Raw genomic sequence first — 22229 nt, forward strand, 5'->3', positions numbered from 1 at the left:
ACAGCACAATGGTAACCCTCAAAATCTCAAACATAACAGAAATCCTTTTAAATCCCAACACCAAGAGATCTCTGCTTATATTAATCTTTTGGGGGAAAAATGCATAAAATAGCATTTAATTTTAAGTTTTACTCTCCTTACAGAATCTGAAGCAAAGCATGCTGGAAACTAGAAATCTGCTGTAACTCATTCAGCTTGAGTTAAAATAATCATTACTGAGTTCATATTACTTTTTTTCTATTAAGTGCAATGAACTTTCAGTGACATTTGAATAGAATGAACTCCCTTAACATGACTGTTTCGATAAAAAATGAATCAGTATTTATATGAATTTGTTGAGCAAAATAATTAAGTATTTTATTCATAAAGACAGTTTTGAGTATTATTTTTTAATGTATTTGAATCAGTGTTTTTAAACAAATCTGTTGAGTGAATGATAAAATTACTTGCCAATTTCCTGTTGTTTTTTTGTTGTGGATGTGTTTTTTTTTTTTTTTTTTTTTTTTTTTTTTTTTTTTGGTTTTTCGGGGGTTTTGGAGAAAAAAAATACATTTAAATTAAATTAGTTAATTTAGTAATTTAATCACATGTGGCAGTTTCTACTGCATAACAACTAATACACAGACTCATAGTCTGCCATTATTATTCAGTACAGCTGTTGAATAATGTAGTTTCTCATTATCTCACTGAACTTACCTTATTCACTATAAGGAATAGTTCACCCATAATTGAGTTCAAGATGAAGATAACATTTTCAAACCTGAATAATGCATACTGAATTACACTTACAATATTTGAGAGCAACAACTTACTAAAATATTATTATATATTTATTTTATTTTAGGAGATTTACATGTATGTTTACTAAAAAAATCTATGTCAGGCACAAATGTGGGGTAAGTGACAGAATTAATTTTTTGGGTGAAACATTCCTTTAAAATCCTGACAGTAATCCAGCAAACCTTTTAAATAATGTACCAATCAACCCTCAATTTGAAAACCTGAGGTTATATTACATTTTTACAAAGAAGTAAAAAGGCATGGATCATGCAGATATCACCTCCACAGTGTGATATCTTCCACTAAGTGTGCTCAATAGTGCTTGATTCCTGTGCTCTAACTAACTGAAATGATAGTTCTAAGCAGCTTGAAACAAAAGAGTAAAATGTGAATACATTTATAAGGTATATTAATTTAAAAGGGGATGCTTGCGTGCCAATGGATAAATTGTGAATGTCTTTAATCTTACCATAAAACATTTTGTCAGGTAACCTAAAAACGTCCTTCATGTGGGAACATCTAATTAAAGTGGTTTTATTCCTACTAAAAAAAAGTAATTTAATATGACTGAAACAACCTGGCAACAATAGGTTACAGCAATATCGGGTGAGGTAGAAAAAGTTTCCTTAAATAACAGCATCATATTTTCAGTGAGTAAAAGAAAGGAAAGCGACGTTGTCAAACCAGTAATTATTTCTCACTGCTACCCAAAAAAATGTTCTCTTTTTGAGGATAAACAAAACCACAAGCGCGGGGAGCTCACACTGAGTGCAGGGATGAATCAAGTCGAGTCAAGAGTTTCAAACTAGGTCAGAGAGCACACAAGGATTAAGCAAAACTAGAAGAAAGAACAGAAGCAGGAACTGTGGGACCTGGATGAAAGTCCACGTGCCAATCCTGGTCAGGCAGTGTGAATGCTCCTTTATGCACAGAAGCCAAAATAACCACTTTACATCATTTCCACCTTGGCACAAGCTTGTCTCATACTCCAGGCATGCACCAGTGTTTTCCCTGAGAGACGGTGACCTTGCCAACACATGTCGAATAGCAGCTCTTGTCCTTTGGCAAATCCCTGTTTCCATTTCCCCAGAAACACACACTACGCTGCGGGGAAGACACAGCGTCGTCTCCCTGCAGTGCTCTGATTGGACAACCCGAGGCCACCACCTGCCTCAGACTACTGATAGAAACTCTGCCCGGTAAGCATGTTTCTAGTGTGTACACTACATATATAAAGCACCATAAATCAGTGCTAGCTCAATTATTCAGACCGTTCTATTAAATGTGAAGGCATCAACGCTGTATCTGCTCTTTATAAAATGAAAACTAATACCGACTCTATCTGGAACATCGTCCTAGAGAAAACAAAATCGAATAAATAAATAATCAAAATAAATAAGCATAAATTGAGAGAGAGAGAGAGAGAGAGAGAGAGAACGTACAATGATAGAACAAAGAGATGTTTGTGACTGCCAGGAGAATTTCAGTAGCATATGCAAATTCATAAGAAGCTGCATATGAAAAGTAATCATTAATAATGACCGGGATGAACAGTTGAGAGGTACTAACGGCAAGTGACAAGTGAAGTTGAGGAGATAAGCACTCCCAGCGTCTGAATTCTTTATCATATTTTGGAAAAGGCTTGTTTTGAGTTTTGGATTTTCAAAAGCACAGCCTGGCACTGAGCAAAAACTCCGTTCAGCAACTTCTGTACTCTCTATTTTTGGATCTGACTTCAAGACTTCAAAGATTATCTTTAAATGAGGACAAAACTCAATCTTATCTTATTTTGAGCCAGATGCTTCACGAAATGCAATTTGGGCTTGTTAAATCAAACGTTTATCATATTAAAACATACGAAAACTTTGCACATAACAGTTAAAGCACATCACAACAGGAAGGATTTTTTTTTTCTACTTGCCAATAAAGTTGAGACAGAGCTAAGATTTCCTGCTCTCTCAAAAAAAATAAAACCTTACATCTTTAAGTCATTTTTTTTAGGTAAGATTTGGTGGTAATTAAAATGTATAATCATTTATTTGCATTTACAACTTTATAAGTATAATCTTAAATGTATAATTGCTAATATGCTTAACATATTTGTTAAGATATTTGTTAAACACTTTCCAAACACATAAATATTTGTTTTATTATAAATATTATTAATATAGAAAAAGTATGATTAATTATAACAGGATAATCCAACACTTCAAAAATTATGATGCCATAGCATTACTTGGTTTGCTATTTTCCTTAACGATGACACCAAGACTATCACAAATCTTTTTTTCTTTTTTTTCATTTCAGCAAAGCCTCATTTATGTCAGCCAGCTAGATATTATTTGAAAAGTTTAAAAAGTTGGCAAGCAACTGTAAATCAAATGCTTCAGTTTGTAACAGTCTATCCAGCTTATTAAAGAGGTCTCTGTAAGGTTGAGTCCCATGACGACTCTGGCCATTTCTTCAGTGTGTACAATCCAAAAATATACAATGCAGATTGTGAGTGTAGTAAGAAAACATATGCCAAGAAAATGAAAATACGGAATTGACAAATGACACCCACGCAGTTGTTTATGACTTCATCATTGTTCAGTACAGAAACAACTCAACATTCATATCAGAGAAGCTCTGAATCTCCACTTCATCGGCTGTGTCTCAAAGCCGTACACAGAGAGGAACCATCCGAGCCTTTGCGTTGCATGGCAACCTGCTCAGAACTGATGTAGTGATATATGGCCAGAGTTAAATAAAAGAAAGAGAGAGACTCAGCGAAAGGGAAAGATAAGGGCACAGGAAAACATGGACTCATCGAATAAATGGAAAAATGGAAAAGTGAAAAAAAGTTTCCATATGTTGATGTAACCAAAAGATTGATGTCTTTTTTACCTGTAATATTTTGACAGGAAGCTTGATTTATTTATTTCTGATTTAGATTTTTTTTGTCTTTGTTTTTGTTTTCCAAGGCCAACAGCAGCTACAGTACAGTACAGTATATGTGCAATTCAATAAAAGACATCATCTTTTTTACTAACTTCAAAGCCTTTCTTTTTTTTCTTTGTTAATACAAAGAAGATACTTAAGACAAGCCTGCTATTAGGAAGGTTCATTTAGTTATATTTTTCTTAAATATGTAACAAGAAGGGACAGAATACTGAATGTGCAACAGCTTAAGACTGGAGGTGAGGACATATCGATTTGTACTTATGGCAGGACATCTTTAAAGACCTTGAATGCACAGATCAGCACAGGATGGGATTTTATGTCGAATGGTAGAGTGATTCATTTAAACACACCTTTGCAACGAGGAGGCAGAGAGCACATGTCGATAAATACTCTCAATGCTGGTGTAAAACCAAGGGTAAATTTGATTTGCCGTTTATGACCGGCATTAACCCAGTGCTCTGTAAATAAACTTTACGGCACAATTGGTTTTAATACTCCAGCTGTGCTTCTGAAAAATAGACCACAACCATCAAAAAGTGAGGGAAAAGAGGCCTTTTAGCTTAGTTTGACTTTCGAGACAAGCCAATGACATTTTCTGTCTAATGTGATTACAGTTGAACGGCAACTCTACAAGCCAAAAGTGCAGCTCCTAAATGTGATTCATTAGTGATGCATTCATCTATTAAGTGTGGTTCTAGCACATACTGTTCAAAAGTTTACTTCATTTTTTTTATTTATTTTCATTTATTTTTTGAGAGTAAGACATCACAGTCTCTCATTCTCACCATTTTTCGAAAAACTACAAAAAAGAAAAATTAAAGAAAAAGAAAAAAAAAACATACTGACCTCAAAATTGTGTGTATATATTTTTCAAAGGTTTGTATGGACACTGAATCATACAACAATAATGCTTTGACAGTATCTAAAATGTAAGAATTTTGTGTACAAACAACTTTAGAGACATAAAAATGTCTACAAATCCTGTTAGATTAATTGAATAGGATATTAAATGAAAGGGTTTATTGTATTTAAATCAATGACATTTATATATATATATATATATATAACAGTTATCTAATTTTCATTCCTTTCTCTGAGATTTTTGGTAGCAAATAAAGACTCTATAAAACAGTAAAATATAACTATATAAAACTATTTATAAATTGTAATATAGATTTTATATATATATATATATATATGTGTGTGTGTACTGTACATATATATATAATAACAATAACAAAATAACAAATTGCTAAGTTTTTACATTTTGAAAGCTGTAAATATGTGAAAATGTCCATGTTGTACATTTCAGTTTATAAATCCACATTTTTTCCCCCACTTTTTGTAAAATACCAACGGATAATGAGATCAGGCTGGTTTTTGGCACTCACAATGTGCTTTCTTTCTTTCTCTCTTCTGATGTAGAGACATGCTGATGAAATTGCCAATAAGCAGCCAGAAAGATGCACAATCTGATCTTGAAATAAAATTACGAGGTAGCAGACTAAAAGATAAGATGTGAGATAATCAAGGACTTGGGTTTTTCACAGAAATGAGAAGCAGATGATGGAGGTAAAAAGTAATCCAATTAAGAAGCTCCCGAGAGGGAGGTCAGCACAGGATTTTATCAGGGTTCAGAATAGGTCATTAAGCATTTATAACGTTTCGGAAATCCAATTAGATGACTACGAGGGATGTTTCTTTTGGTTATTATCCTGTATCTTTCAACAGAATGACATGAGAAGCCCTTCAGTCTATGTGGCGAGGTGTTCTGATGTTCTCAAGCTGCTGGGGTAGAAAGACACCCATGCACAGCACGCTGCAGAGCCCAGTGATATGCAGTCTGGAGATTAGCAGCCCAGGGGTCACACTGATCTCCAGCAGCATGAGGAAAGGTACTGCTGTTACAGAGTTTCTGTACACGTTTGATTGAATATACTGCTAACCTGCTAATCTCTGACAGACACATGGACAACCTTTCTTCCTCAACATTTCTTCCTGAAGGATTTTATTGTTTTCATTCCTAAGAGGAAAAAAACGGAGAAGCACACATACTTCAGAATATCTTCTTTTGTGTCCAGCAGACACATACAGCTACACTTTATATATATATATGCATATATTTAAAAATACACAAAGGAAAAAAATTATAATAATAATTTGCTAAAATACATTTATGTAAATATATTTTCTACCAATATATTATTTTATATAAATATACATTTTAAATAAATAGATTTTATTTTATAGAAATGTATATTTTTATATACATTTATAAATATATTTTTAAAGCATTTTAAAATATATATTTGAATCCTCTATATGTTTTAGTCCAGGGAACTGCATTTTCTTGCCCCACAAATACATTTATTATTTTGGTTTATGAAGGATGAAACTAAATGTATCTCCTATTTCAAAATGATATTTCATTGAGCTTCCCAGTTTGCAACATACATTATATATTTCAAATGTATTTTGGCAACAAGAAATACATTCTTTTTGTACATATGGGGATAAAATAAACTCATAGAGGCTAAGAACAACTAAAGTGGGGGAGTAAATGACGACAGAATTTTCTCTTTTGGGTTAGCTATGCCTTCAACTAATGATTTGAAACAAACATTTTGAAGTACTTGACAGATTTCAACTTAGATAAATGTATTTTTCTTTTTCTTTTTTTTTTAAATGAATGGCTGACTCAAACTCAAGCAAACTGTAATCCATTAAAGAACAGATATATTACACGACAAGGCCACCAGCATGAAAATGGCATGGCATAAATCCAAAACAGCACACTGGCACTCTACACTTCCTCTCAGCCGAGGTATGCTAATTGCCTTCTAAACAAGCTTTGTAGCATTGTTTCGAGTGCTAGGTGAAGGATTTGCCTCTGAAAAAAATCTTTAATGTTCACTCTTCATCTGTCAAACCTATAAAAAGAGCAGGCCTGCCAGGCCCATTTACTGCTGCCAAAAATGATGCCTTGTCTCTGGCGTTTGGCATATTGCACCTGACAGGACCCAGGGCAAAGACCGAGAGCCAATTTCGGCTTCTTGGCAGGGCTGCAGCAAGAGTTCAATGTGGCCTTGCTGAAAGGTGAAAGACTGTAATAAAGAAGATGTGAGGTTTTAATATTAATGTTAGCAAGGGTGAAAATGGAGACGTAGGATCAGGTATGAACGATTGAGAGGGCACTCAGAGAGGCTATGAAACGAGATGGCGGCGAGGCCTAGAGATTGGAGAACTGTTCGCCTGCTGGGTCGTGCGGCTCTGAGTGTGAGCTGAGTGCTGAGGTCTTATTGACTGATTGAAGATTGTACAAAAATACCCACATACTTCAATAATCCAATATGCTATACATAAAAATAAAAAAATGTGTCTGAAATAGAAATGTGGTAAATTTGACATGTAGTTTAGACCATTATGTAAGGCTGTTAAAATGTATTATAATAATGTTCTGGGTTCAGTACAAGTTTAGCAACTAGAGTATTTTGTGGCAAAATGTTGACTACAAAAAAAAGAGCTTAATAGAGGCACTTACAATGGAAGTGAATGCAGAAACGTAAAACTTATATTTTTTTTATAAAAGCAGTGTTAAAAATGATGTACTATCTGAGCTTTAAAGCTTTTAAATCATTTTTAGAAAAGTATTCATTTTCTTATTATGTATTTGCATTACTTGTGTGTTAATTGAGCTGTAAAGCTTTTAAATGATTTTACAGGAGTTTTACTTGTGTGTTATTACTTGTGAAATATTTGTATTGTGTATTACTTTCAGTACAGCTTGTAAATCAAGTTTTACGTGTGTGTTATTACTTGTGTATTACTTGAGTATTATTTGAGCTTTAAAGCTTTGAAATGTAAATTTTAATCAGTGATTTTACAGTTAGTTTATGAAGTCGGTTATCTTGATGATAACGTTGTAAAACTGAAAATAAGTTAACTCTCACATACCCCTTGTGGTAATACTTTAGAAGCAGTATTTTAATAAACAGCATACCACAAGTGTTCTCGATGGACCTTAACTTGAACTGAACCTGAACTATTTCTTTAACAAAACGATCAGATATGAATGTACGCTACCATCGCATAACCACTGAACGCTGTGCACTGCAGCACTGGAGTGATTCCGAGACGCTCTCTGATGCCTGCAATGCCCTTACGCTCAGAGTCTGAAGAAATCTTCCCCTATTGATTTCTTCTTTCTGCCTTCCTTTGACACAGGCAGACCTCCTGAGGGGAGTTTCCTCATGCCCAGGTGCCCCCCGTAGCTTTCTCAGGTCATGAATCATTCAAGGCATCATCTGCTGAATAGAGACCCAAGGCAACTGCAGCGCAAACATAGCACACGGGTTCGGAAGTGGGGCTGGCTCTGCTTTTAGGCACACAGAATAAATGTCTTAGAGGATATGTATGGTACAAATGCTTAAAAAAGACATGGCGTATCAGACTTCTGATCTTACACCCGAAACCACTTTTAAAGGGAATATCTTTATAACTCCTGTCAAAAAAGGGATTTACACAAACCGAAAATCCTTTCAGTAAAACTGAATTCCTTCAAAGAGAACCCTGCAGGACGAGAAAAAAAAAACATTCACACTAGGGCTGCACAATTTCTAATCGCGATTAAAATTATGGATGCCACAATGTATTTGTTTAAAGAGCCAATTAATAATTTAAAGTCCACTTATGTTATTCTGTGTGCTTAAGATTAAGACTTTTTGTACATGCTATCTAAAAAGGGTTTTTCCATTGTTTTAGTTTTAGTATAAGACTATAATATACATTCATATTTTTGTCATAATCGGGTAGGCCTAATTCACACAAACAATCTAGCCTCAAATAACCTAAGGTGGTTTCTCTTGGCTGGTCTCTCAACCTGGCCAAGGTTGTGTTAAACTGGTCTAAAGATGGCCAAGCTGGTTTAGCCTGCTGGTCTCCAGATGACATTTTTAATATATTAATATACTCAAAAACCTCCCACACTGGAGATATACGCAAATATCATATGAAATCATTATTACTGGTACTATATTATAGCAATAAAACACATTTATATATAGCTATAAAAATGACATTATATAGCTGAGATATTTTTATTTCAAAGCACTGAAAATCATGAATAGAAAAAAAAAATCTGCACTAAAACACTGAAACTATTAATATGACCTTTATATATATTTTATATATACACACTACCATTCTTTTTAAGTTTCTTTCTTTTTTCCGGCAAGGATGACTTAAACTGACAGAACTGACAGTAACCACTTCTACATAAAAACCAAAAACCTAATCTTTTTAAACTGATATGAAGAAGAAGAAAAAAACATGGATAATAAAAAGAAAGGTTTCTTGAGCACCAAATCAGAATATTAGGTTGATTTCTTAAAGATTGTGTGACACTGAAGACTAAAGTAATGGCAGCTTTGTCATCACAGTAACAAATTAAATTTTATAAGCTATTATAACAGATAACATTCATTTTAAATGTTTAACAGATCTGTTTTTTTTTTTATTATTATTATTTTTTTTTTTTCATTAATGCAGCCTGGGAGAGAACTGTGAGTGCATGGAAATGATAGGATGGCCAGTAATTACAACTGATGATCAAACAATTGCACTTAAGTTCAAATTTTAGAAATGTTATTAGTACTATTAAAAAAGTTAACAAAAGCCAACAAAGCCCATGAAACGGTCAGGCATTTGCCCAAAAGACAGATCTATAATTATGACAATGATTACATGACGGTAATAAAACACACATATTTATGTTGCAGGTGTTCCCTTATGTTAAGACAGACTGATTCAGAAGGCCCTTATGGGGCCATTTCAGCCATTATGACTTGCCCTTTAAAAAGGGAGCAGCAGAAAATGCATGTGACACTTGGGCATTGCATAAGCAATCAAAAAAGAAAAAGCCAAAAATACCACACTCCAAGATGTCACTGCCCAGACTAGGCCTGTTGGAAATAAGCTCAACACCGTTGGCAGACTCAAAAAAGATGCTTGCCCACACGCACACACACACACACACACACACACAAACACACAGACTGCAGCAGCTCTGTGCATATGCCGGAATCCCCTCTCTGCCTCTCTTAGAGCTTGATGTAAATGGGCCTCTGGTGCGTTGATAATAATTAATGATAATAAGAGGAATGATGGATGACGTTGTTACTGCGCTAGCAGACACAGCAGAAAAGTTTTCTGCTTTTTTTTTCCTCCCTGTGACTTGTTCCTCTCCTCTCGGCATCCAAACTATCCGTCCGCAATTTTATCTGTCAGGCCTCAGTTGCGCAAACAGGCTCCTCAGCACACCAGCCGCTCTGGATGGCCACAGGCAAAGCAGCTGTCAGCCTCACTCTCTCGCTTTCGTCTCTCTCCATTTCTCTCTCCTGTCCTTGTCACCTTCTCAGCATTCATATTTACGCTCCCTTTTGCTTCCTCTTTCACTGTTTCAGAGTAAATATACAGTATGGCTCGTAGACATCCTAATGAAAAATGTGACAGGAACTGGTTTTAACATAGGCTCATTGGAAACACATGCCACTTCCGACATTTTCGCAAAAACGAATGCATAAAAATTAATTGCAGTTTCATTGCAACTTATTCCTTTTAACACTAATTATGATTACAAGAGCAAATTATTGATTAATTAACACATCTTTTTATGTCCTTCCTAGCAAAATACAATATTTTGACCCCACATAACACTGACATTCACATTTTGGCATTCGCATTGTAGCCAGCTCAATTTAACAAATTTTGGCATTTAGTAAACTTGCTCAGTAGCTCATCCGGTACAGCATTTCCCATGTGATTGCCTTGCGAGTCTTGTGAAACATGAGTTACAATAAAAGACAGCAAAGACTTGTAGAGGAAATCTAAATGGCATAAATTCTTCAGCAGTTTTAACTCATGTTTGCCTTTGTTTACACTATCAGTTAGGTTTAGGATATAGAGTTTATATCATTTTCAAATGCAAAAGTCTCAGTTCAAAAGATTCAATGCAATAAAGCATTGCCAGAATCACATTCATCTGTTTCGAAGCCATTCACAAGACATTTCACTTTAAAAGTGACACAAAATGTGCATTAAAGTTTGGATGGTGAGATGAGTGGAATTTCTGCATTTTTTCAGAAATGTCACCACAGACATGTTTTGCAAATGAGCTTGGGTTTCCTGGTTCATATTCCTACTTCATTAAAGGATTAATTGACCCCAAAATTAAAATGTCATTATTTACTTACTCGCGTTGTTCAAGCCTGCATGACTTTCCTTCTCAAGTGGAAAACAAAAGCAGTCATGTTAAAGAATGTTTTTGTTACATACAACAGGTCAATGTTTCAAAATGTCTTCTTAAAGGAGAAAGTGAGTCACACAGGTTTGGAAAGACATGAGGGTTGGTAAATGATTACTTTTTCTGGTGGGTAAACTATCACTTTAATAATCACACAAACTCCGTCATGTCCTCTCTTACGCAGAACAAAAGCAGGTGTTTATTCCCCACCAAGAGTAGCACAAGTTCCCAGAGGAAACTTTAGTTTGGCTGGTGCTGGATTACATTTGGATACACGCTCCTAATGGCCCTGATCTCTCCTAATTCCCATCAATCCTTCTCATCTGAAACACAAAGAACTGAAAAAGAAATGACAAAAATCCAGCTTATGCCAATTGGAAATTCGGTATGCGCTGATTTTTTTGTACAACAGAAAGGCGAAGCAGCTCGTTAACGATTTTCAATGTTTTTGTTTTCTCTCTAAGCCGCTGAACTCAACACATTCTGTAATCAAGAACAGCCTTTCGAAATCGAAAAGAGAAGTTCCCTCTTCAGACGGTTCTGCTAATTAATGTTTGCTTGAGGATGAGAGAAATGTGTCGCGGTAACCTTTCACAGCAAGCCGCGTGAATTGGAGGATATAGTGTCATGGGGAGTGAGAGTGTGATTGTAAAAAAGAAGGCAGAAGAGATCCTGATGAGGGATAGATAGCTATTTCCCCCTGGTAGCAGTTGGTGACTCAGTAAGGGAACGGATGTGCTGAGCCGAGTGCAATTAGCAAAGTGCCCCTAATGCCAAAATCACACAGAGACGAGCAGAGGATGACAGACCAGCCCTCTGGAGTAGAACACAAGCCTCGGTGTGGTCTACATCGCACCGTATGTCTCCTCATTCCAACAACAGAGAGGAGTATTGCTGGTTTAAATTGACTAAAGCTGCTGGATCAGAAGGTGGCACTCAAAACAAATGCAATCTGATAAGGCCATCCTCCTCTCTACTCAATGTGTTTTATGTTGGTGTTATGCTCAAAAGCATTAAGAATCACTTCAGCTGTCACTTGCACAAGTGCAGTCAGTGTCAGTTAATGGATAGCTTTATAATATATTTCGTTTTTGACTGTTTTTTTGTGATCCTTAAAGTGAATCATGGCAAAGATAGTTTGGCAGTAATAAATGACAAACAGGGCATCTGATGCAAATATAATAAAGTCCAAGTCATAAAACTGTCATCTTCACCAATAGGCTAAATCTGAGAACATCTTTGGCTTAATCAATTACTTGCTGCATTTCCTCAGTCATACCATGGAGTGTTTTTATCCTCTCTCTGAATATATATATATATATATGTGTGCGTGTGTGTGTGTGTGTGTGTATAAATACAAACACAAACAGGAAAGAAGAACTGTGTCTTGAATTATCCCATGATGATGATTCATTCATAATGACTCATCCTTGCTAAATAGTATTGGAAAAGATGAATTGGGGACCCTGGAGAATGTCTTGGTTTTAATTCCTGATTTTGTTCTGCACATTTTCAGCAAACAGCAGTCCACCGTGACTAAAAGGTTATGACAGCATTCCTACACATTTTCCATTTCAAAATGTACATGTTCAGATGTTGCCTGTAACCTTTCAGTAGATTTCCAGATCATATTTAACATAAATAGTTTATACAGCAATATTTTCAGCTTTATATTTGGTGTAAAGGACAGTCTCCTGTAAAATATTTGTATTTTCTCAGGGTTTTTTCATTGATTTTCTCAAAGTGACAACATACAGAGCCCCTGAAATGAAAATAAAATAAAATAAAAAGATTTCTGCATGAACACAAGAAATGTTTCTGTGCCCTCGAGAAACTACTCATATGCACATGGGAATGTTTTGCATGCTTACGCATTACAGTTTCTAGTTTTATATAACCTATTTCCTTTGTGCATCACTGCCATCTTACTATATTAAAAAGTTCACATTGGATTAATTCAGACATGTTTGACAATCACTAGAGAAACAATAAACAGCTGCCAGGAAAACACACTTTTAGCATGATACATTTATTTTCATTGAATTCTTCATTTTCCATTATAAAAATTAAATAAGGGCAAAAGTCAAAATAAGAAATGCAAATATTTTTTCATGCTCTGCTTTCTTTTTTCCTAACCACATAGGAACCCTGATATGAGCAAAAAAAATAATCTACATTATGACATGTAAATACAGTAACTTTTCTTCCGTTTTTGAATATTATATGCAACAAATAGCTTTATAGTAAATACATATATATATATATATATATATATATATATATATATATAGTACAGACCTTTTATAGTATAGTAAAAGTTTGGACACACCTTCTCATTCAAAGAGTTTTCTTTATTTTTATGACTATGAAAATAGTAGAGTCACACTGATATATATATATATATATATATATATATATATATATATATATATATATATATATATATATATATATATATATATATATATATAAATTAATTCAACATTATCAGGTCAAAGGCAATGTGCAAATACATAGGAAACTAAATCTAAAATTAACAGGTCTAATATAGTATCTTTAGTTTAAAAAATATATATTACATTGGATACACCAGCGCAGTTGATTTTAAGTGTCAGATCAGGTAGAAATAGCCCCTTTTCTCTTTAACAAGCCTCTCAACCAGTGGTGCACATTTTGAGTCCTGTTGTACTGAACTTAACCTGATTAAATCATCTCTACCATCTTTATGCTGTTAAGCACACAACATATTAGTTATCACTGCAGTTTTCAAGAATATATACATTTCAAGATGGTTTTAACATAGGGAGTGAAAGCACTCACACTCACAGTTTCACTCACAGTGAAACACAAAATGTGTGACCATTTTCATACATCTTTCTTAGGAAATTCTATTTGTATGCAACATCATTTCAAAGAGCTTGTTTTGTTTTTTGTCTAGCTGTGCCAATTAACAACTGCACATTGTGCTCTTACATTCAAGATTACTGCTGTTCTTCTAGCTATTTCTCTGGCAAATCAAGAAGAATTTTATATTAAGAATCCATTACATAAAAGGCAACACACCTAAGGACATCATTCTCAATAAAGGTAGAAGCCACAAGGTTGCCCCAATCATAAGATCTTGAGGAACATAGAGAGAAGCTAGAAGCCTTCCATGTGTAAAAATCTCAAGAGTTCATCCAGGGCTTCATATTTTATTTATAAACATTTTTTTTCCACATCTTTAACACTGACTGTAAAATTTTCCCACAATTTGGATGCACACTTAACTCAACCATCCGAAGAACTTTTTGACAATGCTCAACAATTTAGACATCACAAAAGCAAACTTCCATTAGTTACCGGAGACTTTGAGATTAGCAGCCTGGTGCGGCGCATATTGAATTATGCGATGGCATCACATCAATCAGAGAGCAGTGACGCGCATTCATCGGACTGAGCAAAGTAATGAAGCCCTAAATCTCCTTGCGGGTTTGTTGTGGTGCCGTTCATCTTGCAGTGTTTTAATTGATTTCGGACTTGCTTGTGAGTAAAGGTGATATATGCGTTACTGGATGGGGATGGATGATGAAACCAATGTATGCACTGTGTTATGCAGGACTGTAAAGCAAGGAAGTGGAGAATTTATGGAATATTGAGTGCTTAGAAGAAGCCCTATAATGTAAGGAATTATTATTATTAATTATTAATATTATTTCAAATTCATAAAAATGTTAGTAGTCACTGTCAATATACTATAAGGCCTTACACAAAAGAACTGAAGAGACATTTGTAATTTTGTATATCTGATACGTACAGTACAGTAAAGCCATTGGTTTACTCAAAAATTTCCTATGGGTTTTTAGAATACTAGTTCTGATTTAAATAAAATAACTCATAGCATATCTGTGGTTAACATCACTTAATCAGACATAAAATGACACAAAGTCATACACTTAATTCATTTTGAAAATGTATTTCTTTATTTTTCTTTCTTATCGACAGCTTTTTCATGGCAATATCAAAGTATTTTTAAACAAACAATAGACAAATAGGCTTCTTACAACATAGCGATGACAAAAAAACTGAAACAACAGAAAACTATTTTCACCTGCAGATGAACATACTTCAATATTATTTGTTTAATTAACAACTTTTAGTTTTTTACACTATTTTAGCTCTCTCCAAATATGGTTAACCACAGACATTTGACTATATTTTACCCTTTTGTAAGTAGCTTTGGATAAAAGCATCTGCTAAATGCCTAAATGTAAAACCCAGTAGGAAATTCCCAACCCAAATTAGCTGGTTTGGCCAACACACTGACATCACAACTAAGCTATTGGCTTCACAACAAGAATAAATCTTAATTGGTGATTCAACATATAAACTAAAGTTGCTGGTTCAGATGAGCCAGTGCTGCCTCAACAGCGCTTGTCATCCTCGTGTTAAAGTGAGTTCGACTCAATAATAACACACCACCTACTTACACAGTAAATGTGAGTGTTAAGTAATGTACTACCACTTCCCTTCACGGGTCACATCTCAGCATAATGGGATCTCACAGGCATGCTTCGTTTTAATATAAAAGTCACTCTCATGCACAAAATACTACAACGGATTGTTACACACAAACACACATTGTCCATAGATAGATAGATAGATATGTATTGACTGTAACAGCTAAAAAACGAAGGGACTGAGTATCAGATCAAACCCAGTCAAAATATTAAGAGTGTGTGAGAGCGACAGTCAGATTCCAGACTGAACAACAGAGACAGAGACAGAATCAGTAGGCTGGGAAACTCTTCTCTCACACACTGAGTCTCAGCCCAGCTCTTTGTCTACGTCTGTCACATTGAACTGTTTTCTTTGGTGTGCTCTGAGTCTGTCTTCCATGAGACTGGACGGCTCATTGGTCTTGCTTCTTTGTGCTAACCTCAGACCATCACTCCGTTCCTGACGCTTGTCAATACTGTGATCAATGCGAGCACGCATCCAAGTCCTGTGACTGGCGTATCTCCTTGCAACGCATGATTTGGTGCCCTGTTAATCAAGTCATGTTTATGAATTGCTCATGAATTATGATTCTTGTCTCCAGTAAGTAAAGAAGACAAATAATAAAAAGGTATTCACGGGAGGAAAACAAAAACATGTTCCACTATGTGTGTGTGTGTGTGTGTGTGTGTGTGTGTGTGTGTTAGAAGGTTCATAACACGTTTTCGACCACCTTGCAATCGAAAAATAAGAAAATAAATAAACAATTCAGATAGAAATTACATAAATTGTAAGTTGATAAAAATATATAATAATATAATAATTATTATTATTTTAACCTTTTTTTTTTTTCAAACAAACAACAGCACCTTGTAACTTTTCCAAAACGCACCAGCAAATATTCAATAATATAGCTACTATTTGGGTTTGTGTGCTGTTCTTAATCATACTATCATCTTCGTCTAACGGGATGGAGTAAAGAAAGATAGAGCACAAAAGAAACGAACACCACAGTGCCTGTTATTCCTAAGAACAGCAAGAGATGTGAAGTCAGTGTCGGAGCTCAAGTAGAGCTGACACTAAAGCAAGCACAGCATCCATCAGATACGCTTTCAGACACAGCAGCGCAGGTATTGTCTTGCTCTGGCAGCCAGATTAACTTCTTTATCGATGCGATCACAAACGCATCTCGAGACAGACAAGAAACAACTCGGCGCTCTTGCGCTATCAAGCGTTTGATGACTAGAGGTAAGTCTCCAGACTTACACGCTGACATTAAAAAGCAATAACTGGATAATTGGCCAGCATATTTCCCGAAGGCAACTGATTCCGATATGGGAATCACGCGGAACTAAAACTGATTATTGGCTACAATAGAATAAAACTGAGTTAAAACGATATAGGCCAACGTACACTTGGGATACAAGGCAATAAAGTGCGGAACGTGATACATAATTACTTTGCTCTCAGTTTAGCCCGAGATTATGATAGAAGCATAAAGAAGCATCCACTTCTCGCGCGAAGCTTCTCAAGAATGTGCCACACTGTCCGTGCTTTATTCTCGGGGATGTGCCTAGGACAAAACTAAAACACAAATAAGACACCAGCGCAAAGAAGCAACGCATTCCACCTGCTGTGTGGCCAAAGTGCACTAGCATTGAACGCGATATAGGCTACGGCCGAGCCATTGAGTGAAGTAGTTCAGCACCAGCACAAAGGACAGCTCCACTGCATCAAGATAGAGATCTCACTTCAAGCCTCACTGAGCGACTCACCTCCGAGAGAGAAGAGCAAGGTGTAAACAAGCAACAGGATCTCCAGGCGGCCCATCCCCGACCTAAACCCTTCCAGCCACCACATCGTGATAAACTGACTGTTTACGCCCCGACGGCACGGACGCGATTTTTATATCGCTCCGCTTGTCCACATTTTCAGCTCTTGCAACGGACCAGCTGTTCGCGCATGACGTAATAGTGAAGAGGCTATTCCCAGAAAGCCCCGCCTCTTCTCTGCTGTGATTGGAGATTCGCAACACATCCATTCAATTGATTGGCGGATGGGAAGGTCAGTCAAATGGACTGGCGTCTCGCTCTGTCCTGGTAGGAGACATGAGTGGTTTGTCGGAAAAATGAGCACCATTTCAAGTTTACTTCCTCAAGAACCAAGTTAACAGCGACGGTGTTCCGTGCCTTTAAGTCTCAATCGGAATGTTTTTTTTTTGTTTGTTTTTTGTTTTTTGGACTGAATACATCAGCTAATGCACTGAAGACCTCTCCTTTTATTACCTGAATTGTCACTATAGCGTTGTTTATTTTTAGGACTTTGGAGGTAAACAGAAAATAAATACTATTTTGTAGTATTTAAATATGGTTACATTTAAGGTAATATTCGTTAGATTTCGCAGACCCTTTCGCTCAGTCGAAGACGGAGACTAATACTGCCATCTATTGGACGCTGACTGATATCTCAGTAAGGAAACTGATAATTATCATATTATATATTATATATATATAATGAAAAAAAATGTCCAGCAAGTAAACCATAAATTGGTCAAAAGTGACAATAAAGACATTGATAATGTTACAAAAAGCTTTATTTTTCAGATAAATGCTGTTAATTTGAAATTTTTATTTGCCAAAGAACCCTGGAAAATGTTTTCAATCTTTACAAATAAATTAAGCAGCACAACATTAAAAATATTATTTAAAAATAATTATCATCCACACGTTTTATGCCCAATTAAGAACTAAAAGCACTAGTTTACACGAATACACAGTGTATTAATTTAATTAATTAATGCTCCAAAAAGCAGTTTAACCACCTTTAACTGGTATGACCAACTGGTACTGTATCTAGAATGCTGGCTCTAGAGGTCTACCAAAGTCTTTGGTCTTTGGGTCTTCGAGCCTGGCCACTGGATCAGCTTAGACCAGCTTGAAACAGCATCCATGTTCCAATACACAGATATCAGATTAATCGTTTTTTTTAAAACTACAAATGAACAATGTTTCATGTGTGAAAGTGATCCTGTAGGAGGAGCGAAAGTTAATTGGAGTTCACTTACCTTCAGCTAGGCTGATTTCTTTGGTAAGTCTCTTTATTAAAGGTAAAATCTAGTGGCTGCTAGTCAGGTGAACAGAAGTTTAAACGAATAAACACGTCTTTCAATCACAACCTGCACTTCTCGTTTTCACCGCTAGATATCGCTCATACTCCATCACTGATCCGTGGTGACGTGAATAAATCTATCAAACTTTGTGGACCTTTGCAGTAATTTATTTTATTTATTTATTTTTTCTATTCTTGCATTCGCTATTTATTATCTATTTTGGTAGTGTATTATAATTACTACAGGATGTGTATCATATGTTGCAAAAATAGGTTAGTAAAAGATTAAACTAACAAGTTGTTCAAAAACTTTTTTAAATATTTGAGCTAAATAAAGAATGAAACTCGATCAGTATTGTTTTTCATTGCATGTTGTAGACTATTTATTTTGTCACCTAATAATGTTTCCCTTTGGTGTGTTTTTATAGTTTTAATAATGCATTTGCAGAGAATGCATTTGATTGAATAATTTTCTGTTTGTCAAACACCTTCACTGTTTTTGACAAGTCTTAATAGTTCCCAGATGCCTCTCTGTAGGCCTGAGGATCCACCATGTGGTTTCACTTTGGCCAGCTGGCCCCCATTCAGCTGCTTGAAGCTCACGTGTTCACAGTTACTGCTGTCAGACCTGCATGAATTCAGTCTGTGGAATGGAGGTCAGTGGGGAAACTCTGAGTGTGTGTGTGTGTGTGTTGTTTGAGTGGGTTTGTGGAGGACCACCCATATTAGCCACATTCTTACTCAGCATTTGTGGTCTTTCTAGTCTTGTCCTCTATTGCTCAGACTATATAAACTGATTACTCATAAAAAATGGTGAAACATATATGTATATATGACAATAAAGACATTTATAATGTTACAAAATGCTTTATTTTTCAGATAAATGCTGTTAATTTGACATTTTTATTTGTCAAAGAACCCTGAAAAATGTTTTCAATGTTTACAAAAAAATTAAGCATTAAAATTAACATTAACATTAAAAATATTAAGAAATGTTTCTTGAGCAACAAATCAGTATATCAGAATAATTTCTGAATTATCATGTGACACCAAAGACTGGAGTAATGCCTGTTAAAAAAAAAAAAAAAAAAAAAAAAAAAAAAAGCTTTGCCATTGAATAAATAAATAAATCATATATATATATATATATATATTAATAAATAAAATTGTATAATATAAATATAAAACAGACATTGTTTATTTTTAACATATAAATGCTGCCTTGGTTAACATAATATATTTCAAAAGTTTAGATAGGTGCAGAAAGACTTCTGTAACCACCTATCTATACTTTATTTCAAGTCAATTCTCAAAGAGGAATGCCAATCAAAATCTGCTAGTTGAAAAACAGTGTTTAACTTGGATTACACTGTCTGACATGTAAATGCAGCATCTACTCTAACTGTAAAGGCATACATCTGAAGCAGGAGATTTCGAGGCAGTATCCTGTGTTGTAAGGTCATGCAGTTCTTAAGTTCTGTGGTTCCATCAAAGCAGTAAACTAAACCTGAGTTATGCCAGGAAACCCTAACAGGTGCATCCTGAAGAAAAGGTTGTACATTCTAACTCAGTTTAACTGAGTCACTACAAAATCCATATTTTTCCTTTTATGGATAAAGGAATGAAAGGGAAAAGAGCTGATCTGACAAAAAAGATGTTACATTTCATCAGCGGTCAGTAGCTTTCAGGAACTCATGTTCATGTGATTTCATGTTCTAGAGACATACATCCTTGTTTCCCAAAAGTGACCATACAATTTCCACACAAAAAAAAAGATGAAATGACTAGCTTCCGTCATACCATACTTCATAATACTTCAAGACAAAATTATATACAAAGCATGGAGAAAAGGAGTGTCATAAACATAGAGAAAGCATGAAGAAAAGGAGTGTCATAAATCCCACTTGGATTCTTCAAAACTGTAATTTTTGTTACCACCAAGAAAAGAAAAAGTATTGCACTTTCTTCTCACACTATGATTTAGTGCTGTGTTTGCCAAGCTGAGTATAATCCTTCTGAAAACAGTGCAGTAGCACTACATAAGTGGCGGTTTTGATGAAGGTTTCTGCTCTGAAAGCACCTTACAGGCCACTTATGGTGTTAGAAGAGTCCTAGTATTGTCAGTGCACCATTTAATCTCACTCTAAGTCTAACCACAAACAACACAGACAGACTCTGAATAGCTGAAGAGTGTTCCAGGGCAGAAAGCCACTTAATGACAGAGTCAAATGCAGCATTTGTTCTTCATCATTCCCATGAAAGCAGTTCTCCCATTTCTTCAATGAAATGAAAAATAAATACATGGATTACAGTGTATCCATTATTGACTGGTAACATTTATGCAAGAGTGCAAAAGTTCACTCTGCAGTCTCATATAATCAAATCATTTCATTTGAGAAGTTTGATAATGTAACATATATGATAATATACAGTCAACTGATCATTATCGCAAAACAAACCTATCAGGGTTTATTTTTGCAATAATGACCGGCTGACTATACATTATTCTGCTTACATTCTGAGATTAAAGTATCTAATGCTTAATAATTATTAACTATAGCTGTGATAAATGTGGTTCTGATTTATGCTGCAGGCCTTGTAGTTGTAAAAGAAGGTAAATCCGTCTCAAAGATCTCAACAGCTCTCTGGGTGGCTCTTCTATCTTTTCCAAATCAGACGTTAATGTTGGTGCTCAAGATGTTCTCAATGATGCTACAGAGGAAACACTACAAATCATTAGCCACATTTCTCAAACACCTTACACAAGAAGACACTCTGTCTCGCTTATATTTTCAATTTATGGGAGTACCTTCACAAGAGATGTTTTATTCCTTTTTCCCAAAGAATTACTAAACTTCAAAAACCCTTACTGCTGTCTTAAAGGCGCACTACATAATTCCAGCTTCTCTGTCACCATCTGTGGATGCAACCATTTGAGAAAAATATTGAGGGAGGCCTACAGTATATCTATGATTGACTGATCACCATATCAGAACTGCTCTGTGATCTAACATTAAGACACACTGACAAGTGGACTAAATGCACTTAAAGGACTAGTTTAGACAAAAATTAATATTCTGCAATTGTTTACGTTGTTGCAAACCTCTATTAGTTTAGCAGAAAAGTAGGAACATCAAAAAAGTTATTGTGAATAATGCTGGTAACCTAACAGTTTTGGTTCCCTTTGATTTCCATTGTATTTTGCCCATAAAATGGAAGTCAATGGGAACCGAAACATTACAAACATAATATCTTCTTTTATTTTCCACAGAAAAAAAAGACAGTCATACAAGTTTGGGATGACGTGAGGATGACTAAATAATGACTAATGTTCATTTTTGGGTGAACTATCTTAACTCTTTGAAACATGGAGCGTAACTTCAGTGGGTAAGAAACAACCCAAATGTATTGTTGCATACTGTTGTTCTTAATCACCACTGTCTGTAAAGCCATCCATATGGACTTAAAATTGTATTTAAAAAAAACATGATTAACATGTTTTTGATATGCCCATAAATTGTAAAAATAAATAAAAAATAAAAATAAAAAGCTGCAAACCAGCTTCCGTCCTGAAATCACAAAGCATATTAAATATGGGTATTTAAATAAGAAAAGTTACATT

At 35.2% G+C, this 22229-nt stretch overlaps 1 protein-coding gene across 1 annotated transcript in view; it reads right to left on the bottom strand.

The window, feature by feature from the left end:
• Positions 1-17441, bottom strand: part of LOC127958831 (transmembrane protein 8B-like) — a 119449-nt gene extending 102008 nt beyond the window's left edge. The window contains exon 1 of the mRNA XM_052557839.1: positions 17275-17441. Within this exon, the coding sequence (XP_052413799.1) occupies positions 17275-17359 (85 nt within the window). The 5' untranslated portion in view covers positions 17360-17441. The remainder of the gene's footprint in view (positions 1-17274) is intronic.
• Between the last annotated feature and the right edge of the window lie 4788 nt (positions 17442-22229).

Source organism: Carassius gibelio, chromosome B5 (genome assembly GCF_023724105.1).
Source record: "Carassius gibelio isolate Cgi1373 ecotype wild population from Czech Republic chromosome B5, carGib1.2-hapl.c, whole genome shotgun sequence".
In the NCBI taxonomy this organism is placed as follows: Eukaryota; Metazoa; Chordata; class Actinopteri; order Cypriniformes; family Cyprinidae; genus Carassius; species Carassius gibelio.